We start from the raw sequence: 27436 nt of genomic DNA on the forward strand, positions 1-27436 counted from the left end.
TATATATATATATATATATATATATATATATATATATATATATATATAATATGAAATACTTGACTTGGTGAATTCTAGCTGTAAATATACTCCTCCCCTTTTAGCGACGCCCCCAGCCACGCCCCTGTCCCACCCCAACCACGCCCACCCCCCGAAATCTTCTATCTATCTATCTATCTATCTATATATATCTATATATCTATCTATCTATCCACCAAAAGTCACGCATTTCCCGCTTCTTCACCGGAGACAGCGATCACGTGACGGGAAGTGAAAGTTGCAAGATGGCGGCGCAAGTGGAGTTGTTGTGCCTGGCGAGTTTCCCACCTGACGTCAGTCCATTGGACGTCCTGCTGTCGAAGTCTCAACTGAGTTCACTCTTCCACGACGACCAGGACCCCCCGACACTCCTCTTCACCCCGCGGCGGCCCACCCCGAGCCGCACGCCCGCCATTCTCGTGCGCGTCCAGGCGCTCAGCGAGAAGGAGGCGGCGGGGAGCGGGGGAAGCCACGTCCCGCAGGGCCGAGTGAGGCTCTTCGCCAGCGGCTTCTTCTTGCGTCGACACGGCCTCCTGGCGGCGGGGAGTGGCGGTACGGTGAGGCCCGTGGTGCCTGTGAGCATTGACCGTGTGGTACTGGGAGCCCGCAGCAGACCTTGCCTGGACCGGGACAATGTGGTCAGGCTCACCGCTAACCTGCTGGAGCTGTGCCGGCCTGGACGCTGTCTGCTGGCCCGGCAAGGAGAGCCGCTGGTCGGGGAGGAGTCAGGACAGGTGAGGCGCCTCGTAGTAGAACTCTATATATTGTAGTAATGTACTACTGTACATATTGTAATGCTATGTGTACAACTGTACATATTGTAGTACTACTGTACATATTGTAGTACTACTGCACATATTGTAATAGTTTGTGTACTACTGTATGTATTGTAGTACTACTGCAAATATTGTAATAGAATGTGTACTACTGTACATATTGTAATAGTATGTGCACTACTGTATATATTGTAGTACTAGTGGTAATTACTACTGTACATATTGTAATAGTATGTGTACTACTGTATATATTGTATTACTACTATACATATTGTAATAGTATCTGTACTACTGTATATATTGTAGTACTACTGTACATATTGTAATAGTATCTGTACTACTGTATATATTGTAAAAGTATGTGTACTACTGTACATATTGTAGTACCACTGTACATATTGTAAATAGTATGTGTACTACTGTATATATATTGTAGTGCTACTGTACATATTGTAATAGTATGTGTACTACTGTACATATTGTAATGGTATGTGTACTACTGTATATATTGTAAATAGTATGTACACTACTGTACATATTGTAATGGTATGTGTAATACTGTATATATTGTAGGACTACTGTACATATTGTAATAGTATGTACACTACTGTACATATTGTAATGGTATGTGTAATACTGTATATAATGTAGTACTACTGTACATATTGTATTAGTATGTGTACTACTGTACATATTGCAATAGTATGTGTACTACTGTACATATTGTAATAGTATGTGTACTACTGTATATATTGTAGTACTAGTGGTAATTACTACTGTACATATTGTAATAGGATGTGTACTACTGTACATATAACAGTATGTGTACTACTGTATATACTGTAGTACTAGTGGTAATGTACTACTGTACATATTGTAATAGTATGTGTACTACTTTACATATTGTAATAGTATGTGTACTACGTATATACTGTAGTACTAGTGGTAATGTACTACTGTACATATTGTAATAGTATGTGTACCACTGTACATATTGCAATAGTATGTGTACTACTGTATGTATTGTAGTACTACTGTACATATTGTAATAGTATGTGTACTACTGTACATACTGTAATAGTAAGTGTACTACTATATATATAGTATATTGAATTCGTAGTACTATGTGTACTATATAATGTTTTTGTAGTAGTGTGTACTATACCAAGTAGTAGTCCTGCAGTATTATTACAAAATAATGTAGTAGTACTGCAGTATGTGTACTAAATGCAGTAGTAGTAGTACTGCAGTATGTGTACTACATAATGTAGTAGTGCTGCAGTTTGTGTACTACATCATTTAGTAGTACTTTAGTATGTGTACTACATTATGTAGTAGTACTTTAGTATGTGTACTACATGAAGTAGTATTAGTAGTACTTTAGTATGTGTACTACATGATGATGTAGTAGTACTGTATTGTGTACCATGTACTAGGTGGAGCTGCTGGTGTTGGCCTGCAGTCCAGTCACACAGGGTCGCATCACCGCCGACACCTCCGTGGTTTTGGCAGACTGCCAGGATTGGTGGGACTCGCCCCTTTACGAGGCCCCGCCCCCCAGGATTCTCCAGCTGTGCGCCTCTGGCTTTGCTCACGATGCCGCTAGCCTGGGAGGGGGCGGGTCTCTCCTGGACAACTCCGGGTCCCGCGGCGTCCCGTTGGAGCAGGAGTGGCGGCTGGACGCCAGCGTGAGGGACGGCGGGCGATGGCTGCGGGCGTACGACGGTCGCCTTGGCGACTTGGACGCCGGTTTGTTTGTCAGCAGACATGTGCTGATCAAGTTAGGACTGTTTGATGGAGAGTGGGTCAGGCTGTGCTTAGCGGGCCGACCCGATAGGTGGCGTGCGGCGGTTGTGACGACTCTGGACGCCGGAGACACGCCACGTGACCATCAGGACGCCAGACACACGCCAGGTGACCATCAGCACGCTAGAGACACGCCAGGTGACCATCAGGAGGCTAGAGACATGCCAGGTGACCATCAGGACGCCAGACACACGCCAGGTGACCATCAGGACGCCAGAGGCACGCCGGGTGACCATCAGGACGCCAGAGGCACGCCAGGTGACCATCAGGACGCCAGACACACGCCAGGTGACCATCAGGACGCTGTCATCTCGGAAACCTTTTGGTTCAATCTGACTGCAGGAGAAGAGCAGACTGTGAGCTGTTGCAGCCTCACATTGAAGGTACACACACACAATGATTTGAAAGCAGCTGTTACCACTTGACAACTGTTAGCATGTAGCTGCATACATATATATGTATACATAGACATATATACAGGTAAAAGCCAGTAAATTAGAATATTTTGAAAAACTTGATTTATTTCAGTTATTGCATTCAAAAGGTGTAACTTGTACATTATATTTATTCATTGCACACAGACTGATGCATTCAAATGTTTATTTCATTTAATTTTGATGATTTGAAGTGGCAACAAATGAAAATCCAAAATTCCGTGTGTCACAAAATTAGAATATTACTTAAGGCTAATACAAAAAAGGGATTTTTAGAAATGTTGGCCAACTGAAAAGTATGAAAATGAAAAATATGAGCATGTACAATACTCAATACTTGGTTGGAGCTCCTTTTGCCTCAATTACTGCGTTAATGCGGCGTGGCATGGAGTCGATGAGTTTCTGGCACTGCTCAGGTGTTATGAGAGCCCAGGTTGATCTGATAGTGGCCTTCAACTCTTCTGCGTTTTTGGGTCTGGCATTCTGCATCTTCCTTTTCACAATACCCCACAGATTTTCTATGGGGCTAAGGTCAGGGGAGTTGGCGGGCCAATTTAGAACAGAAATACCATGGTCCGTAAACCAGGCATGGGTAGATTTTGCGCTGTGTGCAGGCGCCAAGTCCTGTTGGAACTTGAAATCTCCATCTCCATAGAGCAGGTCAGCAGCAGGAAGCATGAAGTGCTCTAAAACTTGCTGGTAGACGGCTGCGTTGACCCTGGATCTCAGGAAACAGAGTGGACCGACACCAGCAGATGACATGGCACCCCAAACCATCACTGATGGTGGAAACTTTACACTAGACTTCAGGCAACGTGGATCCTGTGCCTCTCCTGTCTTCCTCCAGACTCTGGGACCTCGATTTCCAAAGGAAATGCAAAATTTGCTTTCGTCAGAAAACATGACTTTGGACCACTCAGCAGCAGTCCAGCTCTTTTTTTCCTTAGCCCAGGTGAGACGCTTTGCGCGCTGTTTCTTGGTCAACAGTGGCTTGACACGAGGTATGCGGCAGTTGAAACCCATGTCTTTCAAACGTCTCTTGGTGGTGGATCTTGAAGCACTGACTCCAGCAGCTGTCCACTCCTTCTGAATCTCCCCCACATTTTTGAATGGGTTTTTTTTCACAATCTTGACCAGGGCGCGGTGATCCCTATCGCTTGTACACTTTTTCTGACCACAGTTTTTCCTTCCCTTTGCCTCTCCATTAATGTGTTTGGACACAGAGCTCTGAGAACAGCCAGCCTCTTCAGCAATAACCTTTTGTGTCTTTCCCTCCTTGTGCAATGTGTCGATGGTTGCCTTTTGGACAGCTGTCAAATCTGAAGTCTTCCCCATGTTTGTGTAGGCTTCAGAACTGGACTGAGAGACCATTTAAAGCCCTTTGCAGGTGTTTTGAGTTAATCAGCTGATTAGTTTGTGGCACCAGGTGTCTTCAAAATTTAACCCTTACACAATATTCTAATTTTGTGACACACGGAATTTTGGATTTTCATTTGTTGCCACTTCAAATCATCAAAATTAAATGAAATAAACATTTGAATGCATCAGTCTGTGTGCAATGAATAAATATAATGTACAAGTTACACCTTTTGAATGCAATTACTGAAATAAATCAAGTTTTTCAAAATATTCTAATTTACTGGCTTTTAACTGTGTGTGTGTGTGTGTATATATATAAATATATATATATATATATATATATATATATATATATATATATATATATACTGTATATACATATATATATGTGTGTGTGTGTCTGTGTCTATGTCTGTGGGTGTGTGTGTGCGTGTAGACCCCTGGTATACAGTATTAGGGGCAGTACGGTGGTACAGGGGTTAGTACGTGTGCCTCACAATACAAAGATCCTGGGCTCGGGATCTTTGGCGTTTGCATGTTCTCCCCGTGACTGCGTGGGTTCCCTCTGGGTTCTCCAACCTCCTCCCACCTCCAAAGACATGCACCTGGGGATAGGCCCCTCTCACCTCCAAAGACATGCACCTGGGGATAGGCCCCTCCCACCTCCAAAGAGTGCACCTGGGGATAGGCCCCTCCCATCCCCAAAGACATGCACCTGGGAATAGGTTGATTGTCAACACTAAATGGTCCCTAGTGTGTGAATGTGACTATTGTCTATCTGTGATGAGGCACACACTTGTCCATGTGCAGCTGGGATAGGCTCCAGCACCCCCCGTGACCCCATAAGGGACACGCGGTAGAAATGGATGGATCCAGCATTATCACGAAGCATTGTGGTCAAGGAGCTGAAGTGACCACAATGCCCCCTGGTGGTTGTGGAGGCAGGAACTATTTCACCTCATTCACTCTGCTCTGTCTCAGAGGTGGTGGCGACCACAAGATGGCGGCGCTCCTTCCAATTCTCCCTGTCGCTCGGCCCGGCTGCCATTTGCCAGCGAGCTTCACGTCCGGCCGGTGGCGTCGCCGCTCTCCGGGCCGCCGTGTTGCTATGACGACCTGCTGGCGGCACACTTCAGCAGCAGCAGGTCAGCTGACAGGAAGTTGGGGTAGGTGGGTGGAGTCAAAGTGCCGATGTCTTCAATTCTCCCGCCGCAGACTGGTCTCGCTAGGAGATGTCCTGGTTGTTCCGTGTCCGGACCTGCTGGACCCTAGCTCGCTCAGGTCAGACACCCTTTTGTTGACCTGCCCTGTTGCCGTGGTAACCTCTACATGCTGACCTTTGACCTGGCTCAGGTGCCCTGCGCTGTTCTTCAAGGTGCAGAAGGTGTGTCCTACTGAGGCAGACCACCTAATGGGAGGAGCTTACCTGGCTGATCGAATGCACACCTCCCTCTTCATGGTGACCTTTCACCTTTCAAGTCACTCAAGTCCATGGTAGCTTTGACATCTGACCTCTGAATTGGCTGCAGGGCCCACCGCTCAACAGCATGGTGCCGTGGAGCGCTCCGTGTCCTGCGGGCTTGGACCAGACGCTGGACGCCATCACCCGCGTCCTCTTGCCCCACCGCCACAGGTACGTGAGGAGGCGGGGTCATGTGATGTTTGAGGAGGCGGGGTCATGTGATGTTTGAGGAGGCGGGGTCATGTGATGTTTGAGGAGGCGGGGTCATGTGATATGTGAGGAGGCGGGGTCATGTGATATGTGAGGAGGCGGGGTCACGTGGTGTGTGAAGAGGGGGTCACATGGTGTGTGAAGAGGGGGTCACATGGTGTGTGAGGAGGCGGGGTCACGTAATGTGTGAGGAGGCGGGGTCACGTGGTGTGTGAAGAGGGGGTCACGTGGTGTGTGAGGAGGCGGGGTCACGTGATGTGTGAGGAGGTGGGGTCACGTAATGTGTGAGGGGGCGGGGTCACGTGATGTGTGAGGAGGTGGGGTCACGTAATGTGTGAGGGGGCGGGGTCATGGGATGTTTGAGGAGGCGGGGTCATGTGATATGTGAGGAGGCTGGGTCACGTGGTGTGTGAGGAGGCGGGGTCACATAATGTGTGAGGAGGCGGAGTCACGTGGTGTGTGAGGAGGCGGGGTCACGTGATGTGTGAGGAGGTGGGGTCACGTAATGTGTGAGGGGGCGGGGTCACGTGATGTGTGAGGAGGTGGGGTCACGTAATGTGTGAGGGGGCGGGGTCATGGGATGTTTGAGGAGGCGGGGTCATGTGATATGTGAGGAGGCTGGGTCACGTGGTGTGTGAGGAGGCGGGGTCACATAATGTGTGAGGAGGCGGAGTCACGTGATGTGTGAGGAGGCGGGATCATGTGATGTGTGAGATGGCGGGGTCACCTGGTGTGATGTGTGAGAGGGCGGAGTCATGTGATGTGTGAGGAGGCGGGGGTCACGTGATGTGTGAAGAGGCGGGGTCATGTGGTGTGTGAGGAGGCGGGGTCATGTGATGTGTAAGGAGGCGGGGTCATGTGATGTGTGAGGAGGCGGGGTCACGTGATGTGTAAGGAGGCGGGGTCATGTGATGTGTGAGATAGCGGGGTCACCTTGTGTGATGTGTGAATGGGGGGACACCTGGTGGGATGTCTGAGAGGGCGGGGTCATGTGATGTGTGAAAAGGCGGGGTCACATCATGCGATGTATGAGAGGGCGAGGTCATGTGATGTGTGAGGAGGCGGGGTCACTTGGTGTGACGTGTGAGGAGGCGGGGTCACCTGGTGTGATGTGTGAGAGGGCGGGGTCACCTGGTGTGATGTGTGAGAGGGCGGGGTCACGTGATGTGTTAGAGGGTGGGGTCATGTGATGTGTGAAAAGGCGGGGTCACATCATGTGATGTATGAGAGGGCGAGGTCATGTGATGTGTGAGGAGGCGGGGTCACTTGGTGTGATGTGTGAGGAGGCGGGGTCACTTGGTGTGATGTGTGAGGAGGCGGGGTCATGTGATGTGTCAGGAGGCGGAGTCACCTGGTGTGATGTGTGAGAGGGCGGGGTCACGTGATGTGTTAGAGGGTGGGGTCACATCATGCGATGTATGAGAGGGCGAGGTCATGTGATGTGTGAGGAGGCGGGGTCACTTGGTGTGATGTGTGAGGAGGCGGGGTCATGTGATGTGTGAGGAGGCGGGGTCACCTGGTGTGATGTGTGACAGGGCGAGGTCATGTGACGTGTGAGGAGGCGGGGTCACCTGGTGTGATGTGTGATAGGGCGAGGTCATGTGACGTGTGAGGAGGCGGGGTCACTTAGTATGATGTGTGAGGAGGCGGGGTCATGTGACGTGTGAGGAGGCGGGGTCACGCGACGTTCTGAGGAGGCAAGGTCACGCGATGTGCGAGGAGGCGGGCTCACGCGATGTATGAGGAGGTGGGGTCACGTGATGTGTTTGCTGCAGTGCTCTGCCGGCCTGCACGCTCCTTCTCCACGGCCCGGCAGGAAGTGGTAAAGTGAGGGCGGTCAGCGCGGTGACCTCCAGGCTCCACCTCCACCTGCTCAAGGCAAGATTTAGACCGCCGTCTCAGCTGGCCAAGGTGGCCGCTGGCCGTGCACTAATGGTGTGTGACCTTCATGCAGGTGGACTGTGTGAGCGTGTGCAGCGACACGCCCGCCGCCCTCGAGGTCAAACTGATGTCGCTCTTCCAGCGGGCGGAAGACGTGCGGCCCTGTGTCCTCCTGCTCAGGAACCTGCAGCTCCTCCTTCCGCCTCAAGGGGGCGCCCAACAGGACGGCCGGGTGCAGGCGGCGCTGCTCCGCATGCTGAAGAGCACCGCGCACGGGTAACTGCTAATTAACTTCTTCACCTAACTCTGTGTTTATTTGTCATGTGTGTGTTTTTATTTGTCGTGTGTGTGTTTATTTGTAATGTGTTTATTTATTTGTTGTGTGTTTATTTGTAATGTATGTTTTTATTTGTCATTTGTGTGTTTATTTATCATGTGTGTGTGTTTTATTTGTCGTGTGTGTGTTTATTTATTTGTCATGTGTGTGTGTTTTATTTGTAATGTGTGTTTTTGTTTGTCATGTGTGTGTTTATTTGTAATGGGTGTTTTTATTTGTCGTGTGTGTTTATTTGTCGTGTGTGTTTTTATTTGTCATTTGTGTGTTTATTTGTCATGTGTGTGTGTTTTATTTGTCATGTGTGTTTTTATTTGTAATGTGTGTGTTTATTTGTCGTGTGTGTTTATTTGTAATGTGTGTTTTTATTCGTCATTCGTGTGTTTATTTGTCATGTGTGTGTTTATTTGTAATGTGTGTTTTTATTTGTCATTCGTGTGTTTATTTGTCATGTGTGTTTTTATTTGTAGTGTGTGTGTTTATTTGTCATGTGTGCTTTTATTTGTAATGTGTGTTTTTATTCGTCATTTGTGTGTTTATTTATTTGTCGTGTGTGTTTATTTGTCATTTGTGTTTATTTATTTGTCATGTGTGTGTTTATTTGTCATGTGTGTGTTTATTTGTAATGTGTGTTTTTATTCGTCATTTGTGTGTTTATTTATCATGTCTGTGTTTATTTATTTGTCACTGAAATTCAAGTATTTATTTTATTTTATATATATATTTATTTATATATATATATATATATATATATATATAAATAAAAAGTAATATAGTCAATTACAGCTATATATATATATATATATACAGTATATATATATATATATATATATATATATATACAGTATATATATATACAATATATATATATATATATATATATACTGTATATATATATATATATGTATGTATATACTGTGTATATATATATATATATATATACCCCAGCGGGCCTTTTGAATATCTCCTTAATTCTGAGGTCTCAAGGTTGGCAAGTATGAGCTAATGTCTCATGTATGGTGACATCATCAACATGAGGGTGCTCCTCCTCTGGTCAACATATGTAATAACAAGTGTGTGTAAGGAATTGAAGTGCTTCCCCTTTGGCCACAGTTAATAAAAAGAATATATATATATATATAGAGACATACTGTATTAACTTGAAGTAAATAATCAAAATTAAAAATCAATTACAAACAAAAAATAATGAAGTTTCCCTTTTGTATATTTGCATAGTTTGTATATAAGATGAATGTTGTAGATACACATCTTTAGAAGGGTGGTCCTAAGAGGTCAGATGTGTGTGTGTGTCTTCAGAGTGTCAGTGGTGGCCACGGTCGTGAGACGTCAGGAGTTGTCTGCAGGCGTCATGGCAGCCTTTGTCCACCAGGTGGCCATGGAGAGCCCCAGTGAGGAGCAGCGTGTGTCCATGCTGACCTCACTAAGTCAAGACCTGGGTCTGGCCAGGGACGTCAGCCTGGAGAGAGTGGCCCAAGTCACCGCTGTAGGTCACCACATCTTTCTAACTCCAAACACCACTCCCAACAAACGTGTCCGCAGGGCTGGTATCTGGGGGACTTGAGCGCCCTGCTGGCGGAGGCGGGCAGAGCGGCCTGCAGGCGACTTGTCCTCGCCTGGTGAGACTTCCTGATCATCAGGTCCAGTGCGTCTTATGGTGTCCTCCTTCACGTGTCTCCTGTAGTCCAGGGCGGCGTGAGGAGGACTTGTGCTCCAGCGGCGTGACCATCCAAAACCTGGACGTCCTTTCGGCACTCCGCACCTTGCAGGATGTACGCTCTGACGCTGTGGGCGCCCCCAAGGTGAGTCCCTGGACACCGGTCTCTGGACTCTGCTGACAGTCGTGTCCACAGATTCCTGACGTGCGCTGGGAAGACGTAGGCGGCCTCCAGCAGGTCAAGAAGGACATCTTGGACACCGTCCAACTGCCCCTACTACGTCCGGAGCTCTCCTCCCTCAACCTGAACCGGACTGGAATTCTCCTCTACGGTCCGCCGGGCACCGGAAAAACTCTGCTAGCCAAGGCTGTGGCCACCGAGTGCTCCATGACGTTCCTCAGGTGTGAACCTTGTCTTGCTAACACTAACATGTAGCATAGCTAAGCGTTCTTCAGGTGTGAACCTTGTCTTGTTAACACTAGCAGCTAACCCTAGCATGTAGCATAGCTAACAGTTCCTCAGCTGAGAACCTTGTCTTGCTAACAGTAGCAGCTAAGCCTAGCATGGCTAACAGTTCCTCAGCTGAGAACCATTTCTTGTTAACACTGGCAGCTAATGCTAGCATGTTGCATAGCTAACAGTTCCTCAGTTGAGAATCTTGTCTTGCTAACGCCAGCAGGTAGCATCGCTAATCGTTCCTCAGGTCTGAACCTTGTCTTGCTAACGCCAGCAGGTAGCATTGCTAATCGTTCCTCAGGTCTGAACCTTGTCTTGCTAACGCTAGCAGGTAGCATTGCTAATCGTTCCTCAGGTGTGAACCTTGTCTTGCTAACGCTAGCAGGTAGCATTGCTAATCGTTCCTCAGGTGTGAACCTTGTCTTGCTAACGCGAGCAGGTAGCATCGCTAATCGTACCTCAGTTGTGAACCTTGTCTTGCTAATGCTAGCAGGTAGCATCGCTAATTGTTTCTCAGGTGTGAACCTTGTCTTGCTAACGCGAGTAGGTAGCATCGCTAATCGTACCTCAGGTGTGAACCTTGTCTTGCTAACGCGAGCAGGTAGCATCGCTAATCGTACCTCAGGTGTGAACCCTGTCTTGCTAACGCTAGCAGGTAGCATTGCTAAATTGTTCCTCAGGTCTGAAACTTGTGTTGCTAACGCTAGCAGGTAGCATCGCTAATCGTTCCTCAGGTGTGAACCTTGTCTTGCTAACACTAGCAGATAGCATCGCTAATCGTTCCTCAGGTGTGAACCTTGTCTTGCTAATGCTAGCAGGTAGCATCGCTAATCGTTCTTCAGGTGTGAACCTTGTCTTGTTAGCACTAACATGTAGCATAGCTAATCGTTCCTCAGGTGTGAACCTTGTCTTGTTAGCACTAACATGTAGCATAGCTAAGCGTTCTTCAGGTGTGAACCTTGTCTTGCTAACGCTAGCAGGTAGCATCGCTAATCGTTCCTCAGGTGTGAACCTTGTCTTGCTAATGCTAGCAGGTAGCATCGCTAATCGTTCTTCAGGTGTGAACCTTGTCTTGTTAGCACTAACTTGTAGCATAGCTAATCATTCCTCAGGTGTGAACCTTGTCTTGTTAGCACTAACATGTAGCATAGCTAAGCGTTCTTAGGTGTGAACCTTGTCTTGCTAACACTAGCAGGTAGCATAGCTAATCATTCCTCAGATGCAAACCTTGTCTTGTTAACACTAGCAGCTAACCCTAGCATGTAGCATGGCTAACAGTTCCTCAGCTGAGAACCATTTCTTGTTAACACTGGCAGCTAATGCTAGCATGTTGCATAGCTAATCGTTTCTGTGGCTAGAACATTATTTTGCTAAGGCTAGCATGTAGCATGGCTAATAACGTGTTCAGTGTGAAAGGTCCGGAACTTCTCAACGCGTACGTGGGCCAGAGCGAGGAGAACATCAGGACAGGTGAGAAGACCACGGAGGCAGACACCTGTTGGCCCCTCCCTGCCTGCTTCAGCGTGCGTGTCCTTGCAGTGTTCCACAGAGCGCGCTCGGCGGCGCCCTGCGTGGTCTTCTTTGACGAGCTGGACTCTCTGGCTCCCAGCAGGGGGCGCCAAGGGGACAGTGGCGGGGTGATGGACAGGTGAGAGAAGGTGCAGGACAGGTGAGAGAAGGTGTGCTGGCTAACGTGGGCCTTGAATGGTCAGGGTGGTTTCTCAGCTGCTGGCGGAGATGGACGCTCTGGCCTGGTCCGCACGTGTCTTTGTGATCGGCGCCACCAACCGACCCGACCTGCTGGACCCCTCGCTGCTGCGGCCCGGGAGGTCAGAGGTCACACCAAAAGGTGGTGGTTGTGCAGGAGTGACCGCGTGCTCTCTTCAGGTTGGACAAGCTGGTCTACGTGGGGATGAACCAGGACCGGAGTTCTCAGCTCCAGGTTCTCCAGGCCATCCTCAGAAAGTGAGCACTGCTCCCCCTGCTGGTGGACGCTGCCACTGCACCTTTCACCTCCTCTGTCATCACAGCTTCTGTTTGGACCCGGCTGTGGACCTGCTGCAGGTGCTGGACCGCTGCCCCGCCCTCATGAGCGGCGCCGACCTCTACGCTCTGTGTTCGGACGCCATGACGGCCGCCATCAAGAGCAGGATCTCCCTGGTCCAGCAGGGTGCGTCCAAGGTCCTGGAGGTCTCCCACTCTCTTCATGTGCTCTTCTTGTGTCCATCAGGTCTCCAGTCCCAGGACTCACCTCTCTACCTCTCCACGGACCACTTTTCAGCCGCGCTGGACGCCTTCTGTGCCTCGGTTTCCCAGCAGGAAGTGCTGAGGTACAAACACCTTCAACGTGTGCTGACCTCAGTCGCCACGCAACATGGCACCTGACCACATGTGTGTATATATATATATATATATATATATATAATATAAACAACCACACAGGAAATGTGTCCCGTGAAAAACCGTCCAAGCGAAACTCTACTGACTAAAGTTCCTTGGGTGAATAATGTAAACTCACTACACTGGTATGTTTTAGTGCTTTCATGGTGAGTTTACTGACAGATTTAAGTAAGAACTTTACACTACTTTATGTGATGTAGGGATCTATTTTATGCACAGTTATACTACAGGAGATCTATGACTTACGCATGTGTGTGATCTGTATCATTCCACCAAGTCCAGCCAAGAGCAGGTGCTGTAAGTGTTCTATGAAGTCCAGTAAACAAGTTAACAGAAACCGATCTTCCTCGTTTTCTTAACCTCACATGGTGTCAGAAGTCAACAATGGCGAGATTCCATCCTGGACTGGACTCTCACACTATTAACCAGATCCACTATGGACTGGACTCACACTATTAACCAGATCCACTATGGACTGGACTCTCATACTATTAACTAGATCCACTATGGACTGGACTCTCAAACTATTAACTAGATCCACTATGGACTGGACTCTCAAACTATTAACTAGATCCACTATGGACTGGACTCTCATACTATTAACTAGATCCACTATGGACTGGACTCTCAAACTATTAACTAGATCCACTATGGACTGGACTCTCACACTATTAACTAGATCCACTATGGACTGGACTCACACTATTAACTAGATCCGCTATGGACCGGACTCTCACACTATTAACTAGATCCACTATGGACTGGACTCACACTATTAACTAGATCCGCTATGGACCGGACTCTCACACTATTAACCAGATCCACTATGGACTGGACTCTCACACTATTAACTAGATCCACTATGGACCGGACTCTCACACTATTAACCAGATCCACTATGGACTGGACTCTCACACTATCAACTAGATCCACTATGGACTGGACTCTCCCACTATCAACTAGATCTACTATGGACTGGACTCACACTATTACCTAGATCCACTATGGACCGGACTCTCACACTATTAACCAGATCCACTATGGACTGGACTCTCACGCTATCAACTAGATCCACTATGGACTGCACTCTCACACTATCAACTAGATCAACTATGGACTGGACTCACACTATTAACTAGATCCACTATGGACTGGACTCTCACACTATTATGTTAGATCCACTATGGACTGGACTCTCACACTATCAACTAGATTCACTATGTACTGGACTCACACTATTAACTAGATCCACTATGGACTAGACACACTATCAACTAGATCCACTATGGACTGGACTCTCACACTATTAACTAGATCCACTATGGACTGGACTCACACTATTAACTAGATCCACTATGGACTGGACTCTCACACTATTAACTAGATCCACTATGGACCGGACTCTCACACTATCAACTAGATCAACTATGGACTGGACTCACACTATTAACTAGACCCACTATGGACTGGACTCTCACACTATTATGTTAGATCCACTATGGACTGGACTCTCACACTATTATGTTAGATCCACTATGGACTGGACTCTCACACTATCAACTAGATCCACTATGTACTGGACTCACACTATTAACTAGATCCACTATGGACTGGACTCACACTATTAACTAGATCCACTATGGACTGGACTCTCACACTATTATGTTAGATCCACTATGGACTGGACTCTCACACTATCAACTAGATCCACTATGTACTGGACTCACACTATTAACTAGATCCACTATGGACTAGACTCACACTATCAACTAGATCCACTATGGACTGGACTCTCACACTATTAACTAGATCCACTATGGACTGGACTCTCACACTATCAACTAGATCCACTATGTACTGGACTCACACTATTAACTAGATCCACTATGGACTAGACTCACACTATCAACTAGATCCACTATGGACTGGACTCTCACACTATTAACCAGATCCACTATGGACTGGACTCTCACACTATCAACTAGATCCACTATGTACTGGACTCACACTATTAACTAGATCCACTATGGACTAGACTCACACTATCAACTAGATCCACTATGGACTGGACTCTCACACTATTAACTAGATCCACTATGGACTGGACTCGCACTATTAACTAGATCCACTATGGACTGGACTCTCACACTATTAACTAGATCCACTATGGACCGGACTCTCACACTATCAACTAGATCAACTATGGACTGGACTCACACTATTAACTAGATCCACTATGGACTGGACTCTCACACTATTAACTAGATCCACTATGGACTGGACTCACACTATTAACTAGATCCGCTATGGACCGGACTCTCACACTATTAACTAGATCCACTATGGACTGGACTCACACTATTAACTAGATCCGCTATGGACCGGACTCTCACACTATTAACCAGATCCACTATGGACTGGACTCTCACACTATTAACTAGATCCACTATGGACCGGACTCTCACACTATTAACCAGATCCACTATGGACTGGACTCTCACACTATCAACTAGATCCACTATGGACTGGACTCTCCCACTATCAACTAGATCTACTATGGACTGGACTCACACTATTACCTAGATCCACTATGGACCGGACTCTCACACTATTAACCAGATCCACTATGGACTGGACTCTCACGCTATCAACTAGATCCACTATGGACTGCACTCTCACACTATCAACTAGATCAACTATGGACTGGACTCACACTATTAACTAGATCCACTATGGACTGGACTCTCACACTATTATGTTAGATCCACTATGGACTGGACTCTCACACTATCAACTAGATTCACTATGTACTGGACTCACACTATTAACTAGATCCACTATGGACTAGACTCACACTATCAACTAGATCCACTATGGACTGGACTCTCACACTATTAACTAGATCCACTATGGACTGGACTCACACTATTAACTAGATCCACTATGGACTGGACTCTCACACTATTAACTAGATCCACTATGGACCGGACTCTCACACTATCAACTAGATCAACTATGGACTGGACTCACACTATTAACTAGATCCACTATGGACTGGACTCTCACACTATTATGTTAGATCCACTATGGACTGGACTCTCACACTATCAACTAGATCCACTATGTACTGGACTCACACTATTAACTAGATCCACTATGGACTGGACTCACACTATTAACTAGATCCACTATGGACTGGACTCTCACACTATTATGTTAGATCCACTATGGACTGGACTCTCACACTATCAACTAGATCCACTATGTACTGGACTCACACTATTAACTAGATCCACTATGGACTAGACTCACACTATCAACTAGATCCACTATGGACTGGACTCTCACACTATTAACTAGATCCACTATGGACTGGACTCTCACACTATCAACTAGATCCACTATGTACTGGACTCACACTATTAACTAGATCCACTATGGACTAGACTCACACTATCAACTAGATCCACTATGGACTGGACTCTCACACTATTAACCAGATCCACTATGGACTGGACTCTCACACTATCAACTAGATCCACTATGTACTGGACTCACACTATTAACTAGATCCACTATGGACTAGACTCACACTATCAACTAGATCCACTATGGACTGGACTCTCACACTATTAACTAGATCCACTATGGACTGGACTCACACTATTAACTAGATCCACTATGGACTGGACTCTCACACTATTAACTAGATCCACTATGGACCGGACTCTCACACTATCAACTAGATCAACTATGGACTGGACTCACACTATTAACTAGATCCACTATGGACTGGACTCTCACACTATTATGTTAGATCCACTATGGACTGGACTCTCACACTATCAACTAGATCCACTATGTACTGGACTCACACTATTAACTAGATCCACTATGGACTGGACTCACACTATTAACTAGATCCACTATGGACTGGACTCTCACACTATTATGTTAGATCCACTATGGACTGGACTCTCACACTATCAACTAGATCCACTATGTACTGGACTCACACTATTAACTAGATCCACTATGGACTAGACTCACACTATCAACTAGATCCACTATGGACTGGACTCTCACACTATTAACTAGATCCACTATGGACTGGACTCTCACACTATCAACTAGATCCACTATGGACTGGACTCACACTATTAACTAGATCCGCTATGGACCGGACTCTCACACTATTAACCAGATCCACTATGGACTGGACTCTCACACTATTAACTAGATCCACTATGGACCGGACTCTCACACTATTAACCAGATCCACTATGGACTGGACTCTCACGCTATCAACTAGATCCACTATGGACTGGACTCACACTATTAACCAGATCCACTATGGACTGGACTCTCATACTATTAACTAGATCCACTATGGACTGGACTCTCAAACTATTAACTAGATCCACTATGGACTGGACTCTCACACTATTAACTAGATCCACTATGGACTGGACTCTCACACTATCAACTAGATCCACTATGGACTGGACTCACACTATTAACTAGATCCGCTATGGACCGGACTCTCACACTATTAACCAGATCCACTATGGACTGGACTCTCACACTATTAACTAGATCCACTATGGACCGGACTCTCACACTATTAACCAGATCCACTATGGACTGGACTCTCACACTATCAACTAGATCCACTATGGACTGGACTCTCCCACTATCAACTAGATCTACTATGGACTGGACTCACACTATTAACTAGATCCACTATGGACCGGACTCTCACACTATTAACCAGATCCACTATGGACTGGACTCTCACGCTATCAACTAGATCCACTATGGACTGCACTCTCACACTATCAACTAGATCAACTATGGACTGGACTCACACTATTAACTAGATCCACTATGGACTGGACTCTCACACTATTATGTTAGATCCACTATGGACTGGACTCTCACACTATCAACTAGATCCACTATGTACTGGACTCACACTATTAACTAGATCCACTATGGACCGGACTCTCCCACTATTAACCAGATCGACTATGTACTGGACTCTCACACTATCAACTAGATCCACTATGGACTGGACTCTCCCACTATCAACTAGATCCACTATGGACTGGACTCACACTATTAACTAGATCCACTATGGACTGGACTCTCACACTATCAACTAGATCCACTATGGACTGGACTCACACTATTAACTAGATCCACTATGGACTAGACTCTCACACTATCAACTAGATCCACTATGGACTGGACTCACACTATTAACTAGATCCCCTATGGACTGGACTCTCACACTATTAACTAGATCCACTATGGACTGGACTCTCACACTATTAACTAGATCCACTATGGACTGGACTCTCACACTATTAACTAGATCCACCATGGACTGGACTCTTAACACTATTAACTAGATCCACTATGGACTGGACTCACACTATTACCAGATCCACTATGAACTGGACTCTCATACTATTTACTAGATCCACTATGGACTGGACTCTCACACTATTAACTAGATCCACTATGGACTGGACTCTCACACTATCAACTAGATCCACTATGGACTGGACTCACACTATTAACTAGATCCGCTATTGACCGGACTCTCACACTATTAACTAGATCCACCATGGACTGGACTCTTAACACTATTAAATAGATCCACTATGGACTGGACTCTCACACTATTAACTAGATCCACTATGGACTGGACTCTCACACTATTAACTAGATCCACTATGGACTGGACTCACACTATTAACTAGATCCGCTATGGACCCGACTCTCACACTATTAACCAGATCCACTATGGACTGGACTCTCACACTATTAACTAGATCCAGACTAAAACCGAGGAAACTAGCTACTAACAGAGTAAGTGTTCTATGAAGTCCAGTAAACAAGTTAAAAGAAACCGATCTTCCTCGTTTTCTTAACTTCACATGGTGTCAGAAGTCAACAATGGCGAGATTCCATCCTCCTGAAAGTTTCGACTTTTAGCCACCCTGAACGTTGACCAGAATGGAAACAACAGGATGGCGGTAAAGTTGAACAAAGATGTACAAGTCTGTACTGTGATTTATGCACCTGGGAAAGAAGCAGAGCAGACATATTTAAGACGTTCGCTTTTGAAGGAGATAAAGACGAGACATACGACGACGTGATGGAAAAGTTTGATGACTATTTCGTGCCTAAAGTCAATGTAATCCACGAGCGTGCACGAGTCCTTCTACGCTTACAGAAGCCAGGTGAATCGGCGGAGTCATACATCCGTAGCCTTCACGAAGTAGCGGATACTTGTGACGAGGGATGATGTTTGTTAAGAAATTATCGATTTCGAGCCCATTATCAAATCCTCTTATCAATTCTCTTATCGAATCCAGATATGTTGTTGTATATGGGAAAAAAACACAATACTTGGTTTAACAAAAACTCACTTTTGGCAGCCTTCACTTATATTTTTTAAGCAAAGAATTATCCATCCATCTTCTTCCGCTTATCCGAGGCCAGCAGCCTAAGCAGAGAAGCCCAGACTTCCCTCTCCTCAGCCACTTGGTCCAGCTCCTCCCGGGGGATCCTGAGGCGTTCCCAGGCCAGCCGGGAGAAATAGTCTTCCCAACGTGTCCTGGGTCTTCCCCGTGGCCTCCTACCGGTCGGACATGCCCGAAACACCTCCCTCGGGTAGCGTTCAGGTGGCATCCTGACCAGATGCCCGAACCACCTCATCTGACTCCTCTCCATGTGGAGGAGCAGCGGCTTTACCTTGAGCTCCTCCCGGATGACAGAGCTTCTCACCCTATTTCAGCCGTTTGTACCCGTAATCTTGTCCTTTCGGTCATAACCCAAAGAGGTGAGGATGGGAACGTAGATCGACCGGTAAATTGAGAGCTTTGCCTTCCGGCTCAGCTCCTTCTTCACCACAAGGGATCGATACAGCATCCGCATTACTGAAGACGCCGCACCGATCCGCCTGTCGATCTCATGATCCACTCTTCCCTCACTCGTGAACAAGACTCCGAGGTACTTGAACTCCTCCACTTGGGGCAGCGTCTCCCCAACCCGGAGAAAAAAAATAAAATAAAATTACTGTTAGTGCCCCTTTAATTGGGCCACCTAAGAAAAATACATGCAGGGAAAATCCTGCATTCATTTGTATTATTTATTAGACAGACCTGCAAACTCTGTAGTCGTGTAGGCTACAAGATACCGTTAACGTTATCAGACACTTACAAAAAGGCTAACGTTCACATTACCGTTAGCCACTGACTATGCTTAGGTAACGTTAGTCTAGCTAACATTACTGCAGTCCTAGTTGACATTAGAGGTAACGTTATTTTAGCCTAAAGGCTACAAATGAGCAGATATGGAAATGAACCGACAACAGTTAACGTTAGTTACCCACCCGCACTATCACTGGGACTGCAGGTTGAAGCAGAGAAACTTTTACTTTTATTAGTAGATTGTACAGTAGAGTACATATTCCGTACAATTGACCACTTAATGGTAAAACACGAATACGTTTTTCAACTTGTTTAAGTCGGTCGGGGTCCACGTTAATCAATTCATGGTAGAGGAAGAGGGGCGTGCTTCGTCATCTCTGTCGCTGCTTCTCCACGACACCTTTCTCTAACCTTCAGGTTATGTACGACCTGAACATGTTTCAACATGTTTGTTGTACTTCGCCCCTTACAGGAAAGCGAAGCCTGGCAATAATTGCAGGTAGCCGTTTCCTCGTCGTATTTCTTAGTAAAGTGAAGCCATGCCTTGGAGCGTTTTTTCCCGGTCCATTGTTGTTGCTACTTCTGTATCTGCCGCCCAATGACTGAGCCACGTCATTTCCTGTGACGTGCCACAGGACATTTCCTGTGACACGGGATTCGTTCCCAGGAATTCGAATAAAGAACCAAATCTTTTTCTTTACTATAGTGCATAGGTGTCAAACTCTGGCCCGCGGGCCAAATTTGGCCCCTTGAGGCGATATCAAATTAACACTAGAGCTGGCCCGCCGATTATATTCAGCGGCGGTGCCGCAGTTGCACCGCATTCACCGCTAATTCTCATACTTGCCAACCCTCCCGGGAGAGTACCAGATTTCAGTGCCCCTCCGGAAAATCGTCACATGCTTTTCATCCAGTCCAACGTGTGCTGGTTCAGTCACATATGTGCGGCTTCTGCACGCACACACAAGTGAATGCAAAGCATACTTGATCAACAGCGATCCGGAAGAGTTAGTGCTGCGAAGGGTTCTGGGTATTTGTTCTGTTTTGTTTATGTTGTGTTACAGTGCGGATGTTCTCCCGAAATGTGTTTGTCATTCTTGTTTGGTGTGGGTTCACAGTGGCGCATATTTCTAACAGTGTTAAAGTTGTTTATACGGCCACCCTCAGTGTAACCTGTATCGCTGTTGATCAAGTATGCGTTGCATTCACGTGTGTGTGCGTACAGAAGCCGCACATGTCTTGTGACTGGGCCGGCACGTTGTTAGAATGGATGAAAAGCGGACGTGACGACAGCTCATAGAGGACGTTAAAGGCAGTACGGCCCAAGACTGTGGTCCGGGTGGACTACGAGATATAATGACTGATGAACACCTTGGTTGGATAATGAAGGTTGCCTCAGCTCAAAGCCTGAGCCCCGACATTAATGAACTAACATCCAAGAAAAGATGGCAGGTATCTGGCTTGGGCACATCAGATTAGATCAGTGTGTTGCAAACTGAGCAGTTTAAAGTCCTGAATGGTTGGTTTATTCATTGTTATTTTATTTTCAAATTTATTAGCCTGTGGAAAAAGTTAATGTTGATATTTACCTCAGAAGGCTGCAAATAGAAAAGAGGCATTCAATTTTTATTTAAATTGTATTTGATATGCCATTGATATTTTTTAATGATTATTATTATTATTTGAAACTAGATTTTGCATGTCACTATAAAGTTATATAAGCCTTGCTTGTTCAATATTTAATGCAAAACTTGTTTGGGTCCCTATTAAAAGGTTAATTTGTTCAACCTTGGCCCGCGGCTTTGTTTAGTTTTCAATTTTGGCCCACTCTGTATTTGAGTTTGACACCCCTGCTATAGTGGCTTCGATAACGGGAACCAGTTTTTAAAAAGGGATTCAAATCCATGGAATCGGTTCTTTTCTTATTGAACTATCGGGAGAACCGGTTTTCGAACATCATCTCTACTTGTGACTTTGGACATGCAAAGTAGGGAAATATCCGCGACAGACCTGTGATAGGAATTACAGACAAGAAACAGTCGGAAAAGTTGCAGTTAATGCCGGACTTGACACTCATTCAAGCAGTAGAGCTTATGCGAAAGTCGGAACAAGTGAAGGAGCACATTAGTGAGCGAGCTAGCAGTGGCGCTCAGCTAAATGAAGTGGCTCGGAGACGTCAACGGCACACAGACAAGGGAAGACCCAAGAGTGGCAGAAATGCACGGAACTTCAGTTCCAAACAACAACTAGAGAATCCAAGTGAGTGGAAATGTAAGAGATGTAGCAGAAGCCATGGAAAAGGGGACTGGCCTGCAAAGAATGCAGAAAACGCAACAGAAGAGGACATTTTGCTGTGGTATGTCGCACTCGTGAAGTCGCACCTCCTGGTACCCCAGCACCTCCAAAACCCTCAAATCTAGACTCCAAACATCCCAGAACAAGCTAGTCAGGTTACTTCTAGACTTCCACCTCACTCCTACCCACTTCTCCAAAGTGGGCTGGCTCAGGTTGGAGGACAGAGTAAAACAACTTGCACTGAGCCTAGTCTATAAAATCTGCACCACCTCCCTGATACCGAAGTACATGTCAAACTACTTCCATAATGTAAATGACCGCCATAACCACAACACCAGGGGGAGTTCCACAAACCACGTAATTCCAGATTCCGGTCTAACAAAGGTCTTAACTCATTCTCCTTCTGTGCCACATCAATATGGAATGCACTCCCAACAGGTGTTAAAAAAAAGTGCATCTCTATCCTCCTTCAGAACCGCACTAAAAGAACACCTCCAGGCAACTTCAACCCTAGCCTAACTCCCTTCCCCCACCACATCCCACCTCCCCGGATTGTAAATAATCAAATGTATATACTTGTTCTTATGCTTTCTGAGCTCACTCTGTTCACAGCTCGCTGTACATATCCTACCTAGTCAGACCTACATTGTTACAATGTCCATTTCTCAGATGATATAATTGTTGATGACTGAAGTAGGCTGATAGCAACCCAACTTAAGGCCCCCGCCCCAACCCAAACCCCCTCCACATCCCACCCCCGGATTGTAAATAATGTAAATAATTCAATGTATATACTCTGATGATTAACTTGTGTGATGACTGTATTATGATGATAGTATATATTTGTACCATGAATTGATTAATATGGACCCCGACAAGTTGAAAAACTTATTGGGGTGTTACCACTTAGTGGTCAATTGTACGGAATATGTACTTCACTGTACAATCTACTAATATAAGTTTCAATCAATCAATCAAAGAGAATGATATAAGTGCACCACAAGAGGGCGCCATCTCAACACATTTCCTCGGGGACACCAGGCAAGTGATGGGAGATAAAAATGCATGGACGGGGTCCCACAGGAAGAGCTGGACGAAGTGGCTGGGGAGAGGCAAGTCTGGGCTTCCCTGCTTAAGCTGCTGCCCCCGCGACCCAACCTCGGATAAGCGGAAGAAGATGGATGGATGGATGGATGTTTCACTGCCTATACAAGGCTCCCGGGTTCAATTCAACATTGCCACAGGCGCTGACATCAGTGTCATTTCAGAAAATACTTTTTCCAGCCTAAAATTCATACCTAAGCTAAGCAATGCAAATGTACGTTTTGAGAGCCCAGGAGGAAAGCTTCATTGCAATGGACAGTTCACAGCCACAACTACGGTCAAGGACAAGCAGTTCAGAATGATGTTGTTTGTAGTGGCTGGACCTACCGTGAACATCGTGAAGCGTCACCGGCAATGGGTTTAGTCAAAAGACTGGAAGAGCTCAAGTCATCAGCTCCAACAGAGGTAGGCTTACTGAAGATAAAGCCAATACAGATACGCTTGAAGGATAATGTTGTTCTATACAGTGTACCAACAGCCAGGCGCATTTCTGTGCCCATGCTGTCCAAAGTAAAGCTTGAACTAGAGAGAATGGTTCAGTGTGGTGTAATAAAAGAACCCACCGAGTGGTGTGCGCCCATGGTGGCAGTTCCTAAGAAGAATGGGCAGATTAGGATATGTGTGGACATAAAACAGCATAATAAAGCAGTAAAAAGAGAAAAGTATGTGCTTCCCACCATCGATGATATCCTGCCCATGCTAGCACAGGCCAAAGTCTTTTCACTCCTCGATGCGGCTAGCGGGTTTTGGCAACTGCCCTTGGATGAAGACTGCAAAGCTAACAACCTTCACAACGCCTTTTGGCCGATATTTCCTCCGTACGCTCCCATTTGGCAATATTGGTGCTCCAGACCTCTTGAGCCAGCAAGATGGAGTAGCAGTCTTCATGGACGATGAAGACTGCTGATATACGGAAAACCCCCAGAGCTGCACGAACAGAGGCCCCAGAGCACACTGCTCTATCAACTGTGGACTGGACTCTCACACTATTAACCAGATCCACTATGGACTGGACTCTCACACTATTATGTTTGATCCACTATGGACTGGACTCTCACACTATTATGTTAGATCCACTATGGACTGGACTCTCACACTATTATGTTAGATCCACTATGGACTGGACTCTCACACTATTAACCAGATCCACTATGGACTGGACTCTCACACTATTATGTTAGATCCACTATGGACTGGACTCTCACACTATTATGTTAGATCCACTATGGACTGGACTCTCACACTATTATGTTCAATCCACTATGGACTGGACTCTCACACTATTAACTAGATCCAGTATGGACTGGACTCTCACACTATTATGTTAGATCCACTACGGACTGGACTCTCACACTATTATGTTAGATCCACTATGGACTGGACTCTCACACTATTATGTTAGATCCACTATGGACTGGACTCTCACACTATTAACTAGATCCACTATGGACTGGACTCACACTATTAACCAGTGTTGGGTTAGTTACTGAAAACTAGTTACAGTTACTAGTTACTTTATTTCAAAAGTAACTCGGTTACTAACCCAGTTACGTACACCAAAAAGTAATGCGTTACTGTAAAAAGTAACTATTTAGTTACTTTTTTTTTTTCTTCTTCTTTTTTTTAAATGCTTCCATTAATTCCCTTTTCGCCTTCATTTCAGTACTGTTATTGCACTGGAGAATAATACAATGTGTTGATCAACTTGACATGCATTTGCATCACTGAACTCTGCTAAGCAATGTGCTCTACATACAACACACAAAGACAAAGATATGTTTCAAAGGGCCAATTTGTTTCAGGCCAGAACAAATTGACAAAACTATTTTAAATAGCTGCAACATAACATACATTCCAAGTAACAAACGGCATAATAACAACATAGCTGTAAAGCTGGCTTCACATGACATACACAGAGCCTAACCAGGCAGATTTGAATTGTTGTTTTGGGCAGTAGACGGGATCTTTGATCCAAGACACAACTTACATTTAACTAAAATGTTCTTTTCTTTGTGCTCGACAAAAGAAAAGAAGTGAGAATATCTCATTCTTGCCAACCCTTCTGAATTTCAGTGCCTCTCCCCGGGACAACCATTCTCCCGAATTTCTCCCGATTTCCAGCCGGACTTAAGGCACGCCCCCTCCAGGTCCGTGCGGACCTGAGTGAGGACAGCCTGTCGTCACGTCCGCTTGGCCAACCAAAAGGTAACCACAGAACACTATACCGTATAGGTATCGTGTGTTACTTTTTGGTTGGCCAACGGTTTACGTTGTATTGCGCACACACCCCTCCCCTCCCCTCCCCTCCCCACACCCACACCCAGACACACACAGAGCGCGCCTCCGGCTTGTGACACAAGAGTATTCAGAAGGACGACACTGCAGCGCTGCAATAAAACATATTCAGATCTTCTGTTTCTAGCCGATACTACATAAAAAAATAACGCAGTAACGCATCATGTAGTAACGGTAACTGAGTTACTGAATATAAAAAATAACGCGTTAGATTACTAGTTACCGCCGAAACTAACAGTGTTACTTTGTAACGCGTTAGTCCCAACACTGCTATTAACCAGATTCACTATGGACTGGACTCTCACACTGTTAACTAGATCCACTATGGACTGGGCTCTCACACTATTAACAGGATCCACTATGGACTGGACTCTCACACTATTATGTTAGATCCACTATGGACTGGTCTCTCACGCTATTATGTTAGATCCACTATGGACTGGACTCTCACACTATTAACTGGATCCACTATGGACTGGACTCTCACACTATTATGTTAGATCCACTATGGACTGGACTCTCACACTATTATGTTAGATCCACTATGGACTGGACTCTCCAGAGCCGGCCCAAGGCATAAGCGTACTAAGCGCTTGCTTAGGGCCCCGCGGCCACCAGGGGGCCCCCAAAAGCAATTAACAAAAAATTCTTATTTTTTATTTTTTGCATGTACGAGTCTGACTGATGATTTCTAAATGATCAAAGATATATTATTGTACAAAAACACAATTTGAGGTCAACAGAGTGCTGCTGCTGATCTAGGCCTAGTGATTCTTCCTGCCTCTCTTTAAATGTAAAGCTGCCTCTGCTGCACCTGTGACGTTTGCCGCCCGCCGTGCAATGCCAGTGCGCACTGGGCATCAAAAGCGCAGATAGAGGCAAAACAATGTCACAAAAAAGGACATATCCTTCAGGTGCAGAAAAAAGGAAGAAGAAGAAAGTGGAAGAGGAGAAAAAATGCCATGATAAAGGTATGTTTGCATGACTTGGTAATAAAAAGTTTATCAAAGAGATTTGTAGCTGTAATTAGCTTTAGCTAGGTGACGTTAGCTAGCTAGCGCGGTGCTAGCAATATGTTTTTAGCATCAGGTTACTAGTGAGATATGTTGTTTGCACAAATTGTTTGCGGCAGAGCACGGTAATTTATGTGAGTAAAATAAACATTATTTTTTACATCAACTCATAAGTTATGTGAAACTTCCCCAGGAGCATTGTTCAAATACTTTGGAGGCACAGAATCAGCCCAGAGCCAGTCCACATCCTCAGACTCAACTGTGAGTGATGAATCAGGTGAGGAAAAGACTGTCACTATACAGTATACATTTCATTTCTTAGTATAAACATTACACCTGAAGGGAAATTAATATAGTCAAAGTATCTCATTAATATGTGTGCCTATATGTATTTCATCTTAGGTCCATCTCCATCCTCTACAGTGCTCTCTCACACACCTCCACCCTCTGTGCCCACTGTCCCCTCCATGTCTGAAACCACAGCTGATTTATCTAGTAAGTTAACTGCAAAACACCCTTTATAATTGCTCACTGTACTGCAGAACATTCTGAGATTAATAATTATGTCCAACAGTGCAATTTAATGACCTTATAGGTCCTTCTTTTTTAGTCATTGTCTTTCTTTGGTCACTTCCTCAGCAACTTCCACCACAACGTCCCCTTCACACCATGG

The 27436-nt window shown here is 45.7% G+C and overlaps 1 protein-coding gene across 3 annotated transcripts; it reads left to right on the top strand.

The window, feature by feature from the left end:
• The first annotated feature begins 240 nt into the window (after positions 1–240).
• pex6 (peroxisomal biogenesis factor 6) lies at positions 241–26875 on the top strand. 3 transcript variants are annotated; one of them, XM_072916448.1, is made up of 18 exons: positions 241–773; positions 2252–3004; positions 5396–5559; positions 5630–5695; positions 5768–5873; positions 5944–6047; positions 7862–7964; positions 8041–8243; positions 9619–9805; positions 9862–9938; positions 10004–10121; positions 10173–10378; positions 11842–11903; positions 11973–12081; positions 12146–12262; positions 12321–12398; positions 12464–12763; positions 26665–26875. In XM_072916448.1, exons 1-18 carry the CDS (start codon positions 285–287, stop codon positions 26714–26716), a joined length of 3294 nt encoding a protein of 1097 aa, XP_072772549.1. In that variant the 5' UTR covers positions 241–284; the 3' UTR covers positions 26717–26875. The 3 variants fall into 3 exon arrangements, with proteins under 3 accessions (XP_072772549.1, XP_061843942.2, XP_061843941.2); XM_061987958.2 differs by lacking the exon at positions 26665–26875 and having other exon boundaries at positions 12464–12603; positions 12664–13170; XM_061987957.2 differs by lacking the exon at positions 26665–26875 and having other exon boundaries at positions 12464–13170.
• Positions 26876–27436: the final 561 nt, after the last annotated feature.

This window comes from Nerophis lumbriciformis, linkage group LG27 (assembly GCF_033978685.3).
Source record: "Nerophis lumbriciformis linkage group LG27, RoL_Nlum_v2.1, whole genome shotgun sequence".
NCBI classification, from domain to species: Eukaryota; Metazoa; Chordata; class Actinopteri; order Syngnathiformes; family Syngnathidae; genus Nerophis; species Nerophis lumbriciformis.

What these genes read in the sequence shown, in the direction of transcription:
- pex6 (XM_061987957.2), top strand. Translation starts at nt 285, where the DNA reads ATGGCGGCGCAAGTGGAGTTGTTGTGCCTGGCGAGTTTCCCACCTGAC. An exon ending in ACGCTGTGGGCGCCCCCAAG is followed by an intron (nt 10,122 to 10,172) that starts GTGAGTCCCTGG and finishes TCGTGTCCACAG; the next exon opens with ATTCCTGACGTGCGCTGGGA. An exon ending in TGCTCCATGACGTTCCTCAG is followed by an intron (nt 10,379 to 11,841) that starts GTGTGAACCTTG and finishes TAACGTGTTCAG; the next exon opens with TGTGAAAGGTCCGGAACTTC.